General features: G+C 38.4%; 1 protein-coding gene and 1 long non-coding RNA gene across 2 annotated transcripts in view; one reads left to right on the top strand and one right to left on the bottom strand.

Moving 5' to 3' along the window:
* Positions 1-12,631, top strand: part of LOC117339459 (probable JmjC domain-containing histone demethylation protein 2C) — a 182,220-nt gene that overhangs the window by 133,896 nt on the left and 35,693 nt on the right. Inside the window, 2 exon segments of the mRNA XM_033901044.1 lie at positions 3,743-3,911; positions 7,088-9,062. Of these exon segments, the coding sequence (XP_033756935.1) occupies positions 3,743-3,911; positions 7,088-9,062 (2,144 nt within the window).
* On the bottom strand, positions 4,389-6,517 carry LOC117339460. The gene is made up of 3 exons (XR_004535218.1): positions 6,412-6,517; positions 6,147-6,239; positions 4,389-5,142 (listed from the first exon to the last, which is right to left on the bottom strand). It is a non-coding gene; the product is annotated as an uncharacterized LOC117339460 (long non-coding RNA).

Below are 12,631 nucleotides of genomic sequence, written 5' to 3'. Positions count from 1 at the left end.
TGGTGCTGTCTTGTGATGTATTTGCTGGAAGGAAAGAATGCAGCGAGTATTGATCAGCGCCTTCATCAAACTCACAATGTCATCTTCTGGTGCTGTAATTCCATTTTGTTACTCAATTGGCAAATCAATTACTCATGGAATAGTATGAAAAAAAGTTGTAAAACAAACGAGGGAAAAATTCATTTTGCCATGAGTGTATTTTAACCAGCACATGCACACAGGCGATTTATTTTTCATTCATTTACAAACACCATTTGTATTGATCAGGAAGCAATATTTTATTTTTGTGAGTCAGAAGATCTAAATCACCAGCAGGCTTGTACAGCAGGAAAAATATAATGATGCCTCTTGGGGAGTCAGTCCCCTTTGCAGCCTGAAGCAAGGTGAAGGTCGCTAGGCTTGGTTTAATAATCAGTGTTCTAGTGATAGATTTGCTTTTCTGATCCAAGGTGAATTGGCAAGAGATCTGGTGTTGTTGATAAACGAATCTCTGGATAGCTTGGCAAGAACCCGACACTGCTTGGTAAAAATTTCATGCTTAAGTTGATCATGTTGAAAGTGCACAAAAAGTGCAGGATTTCAGAAATAAATGTATCGTTTATCACAGACAGTTAAAACTTAGATACCTGAGTGGTAAGTTCACTTGGCAAGAATAGACAAGTAATTTCAGATCAAGGTACATGATCCATGCTGCCGTTCTGCATAATTCAAAATTTGAAATGCAAATAGATTTGTGTTGGAGTTGTCAGTATAAAAAATCTGTTTCACTTGCCATCAAAAGAATCTCTCAGAATTAAATGTTACAACCGTGAGTACAGAATCAAACGGCCTGGAAAGAAAATTATGCAAATTTTCTTTGGCAATCTTATGCATAAAAACAGAGGCGATATCAAAGCCGAGTGTTTTTGAATTGTAATGGTAATTTGGCTTGTCTGCTGTTGAGAGGTACGTCTTTCATAATGGTTAACAATAGAGGTCGGCATGAAGGAGACAATTTTATATAGATTTTAGTGCCTGGTCATGTAATGCTAATTATGTTGGTCGATGTATATAATCGCATGCAATTTGCATACATTGTCACCTGCGCATTTAGTCATGACAAAAGAGTGCTGGCAGAAAATCTATCGCTGCTCGACTTGTAAAGAACGTTGTAAAAGTCTGCACCGTTCAGAAAGTAATCAAGTCAAACGTCAGTGTATTGATCAAAGAGAGCCATCAGAGGAAAGCAGACTGAAGTCAAAGTGAGGCATATAGTTACTATTGACATACAAAGTGTGGGTGACGGTCCCGATACCACTACAGCTATTACAATATTACCCCCGCTGGTGTAGATACTACAACTTCAGGGATATGGGCTGATCGATCAACATTCATAGTAAATATAGGGCTGTGATTGCTGTGCCAACGCGAGTCCATTATTTCGCTCTTTTTCACAGATGAATAATAAAACTATGGAGGGAATCGGGCAGACGCAGTATTGATCAACTCTTAGTCTATTGTTTCTGTCAGCTTTGATAATAATACAAACTCCATAGAGATTCTTAACTGCGTTTCTACCTCCAATATTGAGTGGCAACCAACATGCAAATTCTCTTAAAACTTAATTAATCTCTAACATTGACAGCATTTTATCTGCATTTCCACAATAAAACTGGGGTAAGAGTGGAGAGCTACATACATGCTATTGTACAATATATTAACAGTTAATGTGACAATGTACCCAAGGCTAATTGATAGCCATTGGCTATGAGGATGAGAGTTTTGTTAATGGTAGGTTGGATGACCTTGACCTTTGTGTCATGTCCGTTAGTATAAATAGGCCTTAGGTTATATATAATTCAAATCTGTATTGTTCAGGAAACCTTTATCTGTTCACATTAGAGCTTTAATTTAATTTGTACTTTTAATAGTTGTATCATTGTCTGAATATAACCAGTTAATACAAGGACATTTGACTGAACATGTTGATACAAGCTATTTAGGCTCAAGTATTCAACGGGGATTATCCAGTGCCAGGGGCTTTTGATATGTAATATGTTCTTGATTAGATAAATAAAATACAAGTCTCCTGGCAAGTACAAAGTACCTTTTGAGACGACCCCCTCTTAGTGGTAATCAGTAGAGTATTGCAAGACGCCCCCTGACCGTGATAATCAACAGAGTAATTGTTGACTGGGACTGTTTGTGAAACTTGCTCTAGGCAGGCAACATTAGCATGATAAAACCTCTGAAGCGCTGAATGCCAGAGATTACAAGCAGGCTGTTCAGAGAACTGGGGGTCTGTATTCCCCGGCCATTCCACTTCACACTTGTGTTACCAGTGTGTACCCTACACGCACTTGGCAGCCTCATGGCAAATCTATAAAAACTTTTAAATTTGACTGGAATTAATTCCATGGACATTTACTTGTAAAGTCTCTTAGCGGCCCTAAGTGTATTGTTAAACTTTGGGATATATGTACACTCCTTGTTAAGGTAAGTAAGAGAAATGAGGTCACGCTCCGCTATACAGATTAGGGTAGCCATTGTGGCTTTAAAACTATTTCACTTTATCAACTACGGGTTTCTCCATGTTGAATATCATCAACTTAAAAAGGTTTAACATCTACAGGTTAAATTAAAATATAAATGATGGAATTTAAATTTAACCTTTTAAACATGTATATGACCCAGACATGAACTCGATTGTTGTACAAAACGGTTTGACATGGAATAATAAGTACTCGCAATAAAAAACCTTGTCAGAAATAATTAAATGTTTGTGTATGGTCGTGAATAAAAACATTTTATTACTTTTGAAGATATTCAGTTTTTGGGTCTTTATTTCATGTGTTTTTATCGATCTGCCAATATCTTAAAATCTGTTAGTCAAACTTGATTTTACTGGCCTCTTTATGTATGTCATGCTGGGCCATCTGAGAAAGTGATTGTTTTTCCATCATTACCATCTGTCTATCATTAATGGTGTGTAGGAGCCATTGATGACATGCCTGTACTGGGGCTGTGTCATTCATCATGGTAATAACTGATCCCTAATCTATGGAGAAGCGGCTGTGCCAGCCTTCCTGCTATCTGTCTGTGTAAATGCCTGTTTTTAGCCTTCTATGTCTATGCCACTGCCAGAGATGATTGATATTGTGTGTAATTCTGGCGCACTGCCAAATAGCTGATTTGTATGTATACATGTACAGTTACACAGGTAAATAGTTCAATTATAACCGGAAAGTATCCTGTACTACACAGCTGTGTATATGGCCACTTGACTGGACAGCTTCCACACTCAGTGTAGTACCCCAGTGATGATGGTAGTGCAGTCACACTGGTATGATAGACCTTGGTGTTATAGCCCGCCAAACCTCACTGTGAAGGTCATACATACACAAGGCAGGCATACAATCTGTTGACTCAACCGCCCAGGGCTGGAGTAGATAGGTCATACTCTGCCACCACCGAAGTGTACACAGCATGGCCTCAGTCACACCCAGGTTCTCTATGTAGTACCAGTGCTTTTTGACCCCCAGTAGACCGAGTAGTGACTACAGGGTAGGGACTACTATGATACAAGTACATTTGTTTTTCTGTTGGCTGACATAGCTGCTGTTATATGTGATACACTGTAATCAGCCTGTCCGCCATATTCACTGGACTGCATTTACTGTGTGATTAAGACAAGTGGATTTGAGGGGATCCATATGTGAATATTGGGATGTAGAATAACAAGATTCTTGTTTGTGCTTTACAGAATACATTTCCACGGAGTACACCAAAACCTTCCGAACAGTCAGCCAATTCTACTCCAAAGGCTCCCTCTCGGACGAGTAAAACTCGACTTCTTACACCACAAAATACTTCACAAAGCCAGCAAGGAATTACCACTGGAAATACCACTCCCACACCAGATTCTGAAAAAGGTAAGAATTTACGTTTCTTTTACACAATTACTCAAAATAAGTTGGATTTCTATACGGAAATTTAGGTCACCTCCGCTGCATTTCCAAATGTTTTTCCTGTGTGAAATCGTGATATAAAATTAACTCTAGGTACATATTTGATGAAACCTTGCGAGTGTTTTTTTCTCTCTCCATTACACTGGTACAATCAATGTTGTACATGAATGTTTAATCGGAAATCGTCAAAGCAGACTCGGTAGACTTTGGTCGATATTGCCTCTTCTTTGTCTGGGTGGGCTTTCACCCTAGTCAGGCAGTAGGTCATTCATTATTGAAATGTCTGAGAATTTTACATTTAGAGACCAGATCTCAGATACTGTGTTGTGTTAGGTATGTATGGGTATAATCCGTATATATAAAAATGTTTCATTAACATGCAGTACGTATATTGTTATTGTGTTATGGTAGCCGCCACTATGCAACCTCAAATGGATTTTCAAAATCAATACTTGAGGAAAGTTTAATAGTCAAGGCATTCAAGTATAAAAATGTTTTATGTCGAAATGAGAGATTAGGAAATGAAAAAAGGAAAAAACTTTGAATGATAAACATATGTTAACCTGCTTTTAGTGTAGAATTGTGAGGCTATCCAATATGGCCGTGTAGCATACATGTGTATGGGGCCATGCTGTTGGCAGGCAAGCACAGATCTGATGTCTCACTCGAGCTAAATTCACATAAACTTCTAAACACTTTTTTTTAATGTTTACTGAGGAATATTAGTAAAAATATTTCATTACCCAAAATTTTTTTTCAAGAAAATTTGTTGGTCATAATTCACAAAGGAATATTTCAGCAAGCTTTTAGACAGTTACATAATAGCTGGGCTGTTTAGAATAAACTGGTTATATTTAACACCAGTGTTCCTTGTACGGCCGCGGAGTCGTTTTTGATATCCCATCTGTGAGTAATGTATTTGTATTGACTACGATTTCAACTTGCTATCAATTACAGATGGGGCTATTAAACTTTTATTGTTTTTGAGGAACAATTTATTTTCAATCAAGGCAATCCTTTGTCTAGCGATGGTGAGAATCCGCGGGTTAATTGTATGCACAGGGGATTCGCATCACGCAAAACGGTTGTATCACAGTCTGACACTTTGATGAGTCGGTTTTGACATCTGACAATGTGCTAGATCCCATAGCCTGATGTACTACAGAGGGTGTCCCGTTTCAAAATGGTGTTTATTCTGTGAAAGCAATGAAGATTTATATTAATCTCAAATCCATGGAGGTCAAGTCTCTACATGATATCTCACTGTTATAAGATGTCTCATAATATCCATGAAATTCTAAAATAATTTTTTTCTTTTTTTTCGAGTTTTATTTGTTAAATGTACATGATCAACATTGAGATTTAGCTTGTATAATTTAGTGTCAATGTAGGCATGCTATAATTAGGTTAGCTCTAAAGACCAATATTGCTGAGCTGGGCTAAGGTGACAGGTGAACTTGTATAACAGTGTTGACCTCCTGCTTGTTAGTCGCAGTCAAACAAAGGCTTGATTAGCACAGCCTGCCCCATTGTTGCCTGGCAGGTGTGGATATTGTAATGCCTTTATGACAGGGAAAAAGGTGGTATTGTTCTTCCGTGCTAATTTATTGTTCGTATGAGCTATTCATGCTATTTTTATGATATTCTTCTCTTCATATCTGGTGTTGTGAATAAATTAGTCCTTAAGATCAGTCTCGGGATAAATAATTGTATTTAAAAGATATACACTTAATTCTAAGGCTGATGAATATAAATGTGCCAATTGCTTACTCCATTGTTCATTACAGAGCAATCTTTCATCTTGTGTGATGGATCTTTGTCAGATATCAATAGCAATCTAATTATAATTTGTATGGTAATTAGTCTGAAGTCATGCATGATTTAAATATGATCAAGTTAAATAGCCGGGGTTTTACATAAAGGAGAATGATAAGGCATGTTAAGGTGTTGTGCAATAATGTTTTCCTGTGTCTCGTGCTTCCCCCTGACCAGCTTTAACCTGTATATAATAAAGTACATTACACATAACTACACAATGAATTACGTAGAGAAACTGATAACAGTTGTTTAAAATAGGCCAAATACTTGATCCTGCTTTACCACCAGTTTATGTGCCCCTGGAAGAGCTTGTACAAATAAGATAAGCGGGGAGTGATCATGTGATCGTACATGTGGTCTCTGTACTGTGTGGTTACATACTTGAGGTGATGGAGAATTTACGTTGTAGTACAGTCATGTGTATTTCCAGACCCATATGTTAGTCATCTTAGCATGCTGGCTCGTCTGGCTTTTCTGCAAAGAAAACACAAATGAAAACAAAGCCAGATCTCCTTTTATCTTCTATCGCTAAAAAATATACAAACTTGTAAAGATATAGAATTTCTTTATGGTGTGTGTAGCTGATACAAGTTATGACATCACGCACAAGTGTAGAGGATCAGAGTATAGGCGCAGACAAAAATACCTGACAAATCCGATCTGGGGTTCACTGGATTGTGGAGAAGTACAAGCACAGACCTTTTATGATGGTTACAATAGTGTGTACCGGAGGTCAATGATATATCACCAAGGCTTGGCTCTGTGCCGCGACCAGCCATGCGAGGCAGCATTATTGTTGATGTGTTGTTATATTCAGTTCAGTAACTCTCAAAAGATCGAGAGCTTAGATAAAGTGTGTAGTTTGTACTGTGGCCGGGTCCCATTGTATAGTTGTGTATAACCTATACTGGCCCTGCTGGGTATCGGGTTCAGTATGACCTCATCTCTACTCCAAGCTAGTCCCACTGTGGATCATAGCATTAACCCAAGTAGTCCACAGAGGACTGGGTACAGGTCAGTAATACCATTAATCACTGTGTGTAATGGAACATGGGATTATTAATTTTAATGCCTACCATGTATGTTCATGTTTACATCGGAGTAGATGGATTTTCCCTTTTGAGTAACACGTTATTAACTCCGGTATTTTGTTATTGGTACTAGCACATGATTTGTGACTTGAGTTGGGGCCAGGACAATTTAATCTCTGAATTGATATTTAATACTCAGTTTAAATATTTCACCCAGACGACATTTTAACTTGTGTAGAAGTGTAGCTGTTATCTGTGATGTGGCCTAATATTTCCTATTGTTCCTTGTAGATAAAACCAATGTTCGTACAAAACCAACACGGGAACGCAAACGCAGAACTGATGATCAAAGTGACTGGAGTCCTTCAGCCCCAGTACAGACAACTCCTACAGGAAAACGTTCAAAACCAAAGGATATCAGCAAACAAGGTTTATCTTTAGAGGAGAAAAAGGAGAAAACTTTAAGTCCTGTGAAAAGGGCAAGGTCATCCGATAGTCGGAAAAGTGCTGGAAATCAGGATAGGACTCCTCCAGTGTCTCCAACTGTTACTAAACGGCCAAAGTCTTTTGACAGGAAGCCAACAGTACAGTTAAAAAAGTGTGATATCAATTTATCTCCAGACAAATGTTCTTCAGTGGTCTCAAAGAAAAGACAGACAGAAATTACTAAAAAATTACGAAATCGAAGTGAACCACGGACTACTCCAAGATCAATTAATTCCAAAGAGCGACGACAAATATCACCGTCTCCTATAAAAACTGAATCTTCTAGGAAAGTAAGTGAAAGAGAATCGCGTAGATCCAAAGTTTCAGGGAAACAAACTTCACCGGCAGCTGTTGCTAGGAGGAAGAATGTGGAAGAGCAACATTGTGATGTTAAGAAGGCTAGTGACAAGGTAGAAGCTTCTAAATGTGATTCAGAAACCTCTGTGGTAAAGAGCACAACAGACTCTGATTCATCACAGGTAACAGAGGAAACCGTTAATAAAGATGATGATACAAAAACTAAATCTACGAGTGAAAAGGATGTATTAACATGCTGTGCTGTGTCAGATAGTGTGGTATTGTGCGATACACTGCTGACGAGGGAATGTGCAGGTAGTGAAAGTGAAGCTGTCGCTTACGACAGTTCGCACCTTAACGTGGAAACACTGTCAACAGACACAGACGATAATATGCACTTTATGAAACGGAGGTTGTTAGCAGGTAACAATTCTTCTGAAAGTAGTAGTAATCCACCTTCCAATTCTCTGGCTGGCATTGATGTCAACCGATCACTAACCGACCAAATTACGAAACTAGCCAGGACAGAAAAGCTAGCTCTCCATGGGGAAGACACTGGCAGCTCAATCAACCAAACTAAATCTGTGTCCCCTCATAGCGAGTCTTCAGATATTGTGGTACCATCAAAGGACATAAGGTCAGATAGTGTTCCCATCAAGGATTTATCCAACTACGGAAATTCCAATCAGACACCCAATGATCGGTCCAGTTCCCGGACAAGTGAACATTCTAGCTATTCTGGTTATGGTGATGATCGACGACCGTCCTCACGGCTCGACGATCTAAGAACAACATCCAGTAAAAACAGTCCAGCATCTAGTCCTCTCATCATCGATAGAACAGAGCCTGTTCTACCCTACAGGGACCCCGAATTAATGAGGAAAAATCCAGTTCAGAGCAATGTGCAAAGCATGTTGGGACCCCCTCACAAGTCTTCAACATACCCTGGTGTACATAACCCCATCCCTTCAGCTCCCCCCTCAGGGAGTCTGCCCACCACGACATCATTCCCCACCCATCCCCTCCCGCGCACACATGTGCTCCCTTCCATGTCATACCATCCCATGGGGGCGGCGGCGGCGGCTCAGCTTGGCTTGTCACCGGGGCTTGGACAACTTGACCATGCCACCTTAGCGGCCATTCAGCAGCAGCAGCTTGCCTTGCAATATTCCAACTCGCTGTTGATTCAGAGGTCGGCTGGATACCCTCCTCCAGCCAACCTGACCATGGCCCAGTTGGAACTCCTCTGGCAGCAGAAGTACCCCTCAGTGCCCGTTCCACCTCAGTGGATGCTGGCCAGCAAACAGGAGGACCTTCTTCGTGACATCTTTAGCATGAAGGAAAGGGAGTTGGAACGATACGAACGTGATCGTATTGAACGTGAACGTTTAGAGAGGGAACGTATGGACCGACTGGAAAGAGAAAAAATTGAGAGAGACCGTCAGATAGAAAGGGAACGACAGGAAAGGGAGCGAATTGAAAGGTGAGATATTTGTTCTTATTCTTTGACTGCTTTTAAGTATTATTGAGAATTGATTCTTTGATCAAGTGTGTCGCAACAGGACAATTATATGATTCCAAATGTAAGTTTGAATGTTGCTTCTTGTCTATTTCCTCGCTATTGTTTCCTCTCGATTGAAAGCCGTTCTTCGGTCACACTTACCTTACATTTCGATTATGCGTATGATTGTGTGAAAGTTTGAATGAGAAACGAAGGTTTACTTACAGAACATAAATAGTAACCCCTATTATATCGCGATTGTGTTAATGAATCATGTTCTGTGTGGTCTCGACAATAACTTGTAATACTGTATTATTTTCTTATCCATTTTGTACTTTCGTTGTTAATCCATAATGCTCTTAGTCGTAAGCTTCTTGTGTCTGAATATAGAGTTGGAAATGTGATTCTCTGTAATATATAATGTGATAAAGACTTAAAGGTTAATGAAAGGATAAAGTTCCCTTACTGATGATATTGGTATAAGCTTGTATACAGTCACAAGGACTTGCACAAATTCCAAATCCACAGTCAGTATATTTTTTTTTACATATAATATCTATAAATGGGCCATGGAATTGGTGACAAGTCGCTGTACTATGCGTCTTTAACTCCCAGGGCAGAATTGTCAATAATTTTAATATTTCTGAGTGAGAAATATTGATAATCTGTCATGCCCCAGAAATACTAATGGTATTGAACAATAAACCTTTAAATACCCTGTTGACATGTTGTCACACAGGTAATTTTCAGGTTTTATATAGAGGTGTAGTCATCTTTATTGTTGGTGGTTTGTGAACCATTGCCCTGTAGACAACCTACGGCTCATTAGCAGGTTTAGAATTCCCTTGGAAAACAGGGTTTTGATTTAGTGAGATGACTATATTTTACAATTGTTAAATCAAACAACAGTATTTGTATTTGAATTTTTCGATTATTTTTCACAACTCATTTGTTGTTGCTTTCTAACAATCCTTGGGTGTTTTTATGACTGTCATGACTTTCTGGAGAGAGTTTCCAACCTCATAAACACTATGCTACATACAGTTTGATACTATGATATTAGCACCTTTTTACCTCACACAGTTTGATACCAAGGTATTGAGCAGCTGTTGTCAATCAAACCTGGTCAGTGATAGTGTGATGGACAAACACATTTCACCAGGCGTGTGTCGTGTGTGTTTGTGACACGTGGACAAGATCGCCTCTTCTCACCATAGTATTTTATCTACTGTGTGTATACATTCACAAAGGTCACAAATACCACGAGTTATGTTGATGTTCAACCAGACATATTTCATCCAAATATTAAAACCATTTCGATGCTGCATATTTTACAAATTTGATGTACAAAATATTTTTTCATCATTACCAAGGATTATCAGATTAGAACTAATGAATGAATGCCAACCTGTTTGTTCTACAACAATTATGAAACAATTTATATCACATGGTCGAGGCAGGTGACCTCATACCTCAAGCTTTCCACATCAGATTGGGGAATCAAAACCCAAGCTGTCAAGCTGGCAGGCAATGTGCCACCTAACCAACCTTAAAATCCATGGAACTGACATTTCATTAAAACAATATGTATGTTACAAGCAATCACCAATTCCCAACTGGTTCTTGGAAATGGATTTTTTCTTGTCATATTCTTTCTTTACCTATTTGAATTTATTCATCTGAAGCAGGTTTAAGATACATGAGATAGATAATGTACCTGATTTAATTAGCCTGAATATTATATATATGGTGTGCTGTAAGGTCCTGTGCACCAACGCCCCTTGGATCAATACCCCATGTTTAAATCATAAAATGTCCATAGAGATTACACTCTCATTGATTTTATCCTGATAACAATATCGATGAGGTGTCAAAAGGAATTTCCTCTTCAAATATGACAAAGAAAAGATTGGCCAACGATATTGATCTGGGCAGCAGTTGTGGGAAATATTCAATACCACTTATGTTCGTTGAAGTGTAGGGATTTTGTACGATCATATGTTTCTTACAAAATATATATACCGTATTCTACCCAATAAGATCGCTCACACCTTTATATTCTGGGGGAGGGGTATGCTTAATTCAAGTTCATGAAACAATTGTTTACTTTCTAATATGGCAATACATACCATTTGAGAGCTATGTGTGAATTGTCATTGCAGAAAAGTAATATAGTGACTATTTCTAAAAAAAAAAAATTAGCTCTTATTCTGTATACAAACTGTCTGTTTATTAGGCCAAATACATTTGCTTTGGTTTTGCTTTGGTAATAAAGGTTAATGAATTTGTGAATTAACATGCACAATGTAAACTGCTTTAGGAACTGGATTAGGTGTATTCATGAAATATTGGAACGGCATTGTTGCAACTCGACATTTTCATTTGTATCGATACAACTTAAGCATTTGTGTAACATTTGTTTGTGTATGATTGGCAGAACTACCTTGACACACGAGTTATAAGTAGCATTGTAAGAGGTTTACAGGGGTAATCCGTCTACTAGTGACGTCAACAGAACCACCGATCAGGTGGAGATAAAGACAGAGTGTAGTTGTCAGCAGGGCCTTGTCAAGCATAATTGCCTGGCCTTAATAACTCCATAACATTACTTGTTGGACTTTGTCCGCATTTGGCTCGGTGATATTAAAATGTCATTTAGATCTGACCTCAAGGCTCTGTGTATATATATATCAATCAGTCATACAACTTAAGGTTGGCGTTTTGTATTTCGTTCCGGTACAAGGTAATCATCATATTTATCCCATAGAATATCTCTGAATAGTTCTTTTATATTGTTTCATTGACTTTCCCTATTATCACCCCTAAAAAAAGTGTGTTATATACATAAAAGAAAAAAATTAAATCTGATCTAACAATATGGTAATTTCCCGTGTTGGATTTCGGCCAGGTCCACAACATTGATTAAATCTTGTATTATTGATGTATGTCGAATACGTAGGCTTTAACACATTTCCATTAGGCCCAATCATCAACAATACCCACGGAAAGTGTAAGCCTGATAAAAACTGGATCTGTGATCCCTGGAGGTAGACAAAAACTGGCAAAGGTTTAAGTAATTGGCTTACATTACCAGGTACCTGTATCTATAGATACACGCATTGTGGTGATGTTTTTGGTCAATTAAACGCCATTATTCCAGTGAGAATGTTGAATTTTTACCTAGTCTGATCTGTATAGTTACAGAGCTAATTACCACGACTCGACCTGTCTGTACGGCATGATCAGACCAATTCCGATTGGGGCAGTGTCCTATTATCCTCTATATCTAACAGTGTATTTCTAAAGGTATAAATCAGTTCAATCAGGCAAGCCTTATAAAAGGATTGGGACTTAGCGGAATCATTTCATGTCTCCTCAGATTTAAATCTTACGTGTGGGGGATGGGATCTATCCTTACTCAATCCTTACTCAATCTTTTCATGAATTAAATGACAGAAAGTCGCATTAAAATTCGTGTTATTGTAACTAAACTTTTGATTAAAACATGATAAATAAATAAAACATGTAAGGAAATCTTGGGAAGTCTGGCC

The sequence above is a fragment of the Pecten maximus genome, chromosome 12, assembly GCF_902652985.1.
Source record: "Pecten maximus chromosome 12, xPecMax1.1, whole genome shotgun sequence".
NCBI classification, from domain to species: Eukaryota; Metazoa; Mollusca; class Bivalvia; order Pectinida; family Pectinidae; genus Pecten; species Pecten maximus.
This window is presented reverse-complemented; position numbering and strand designations above follow the sequence as displayed.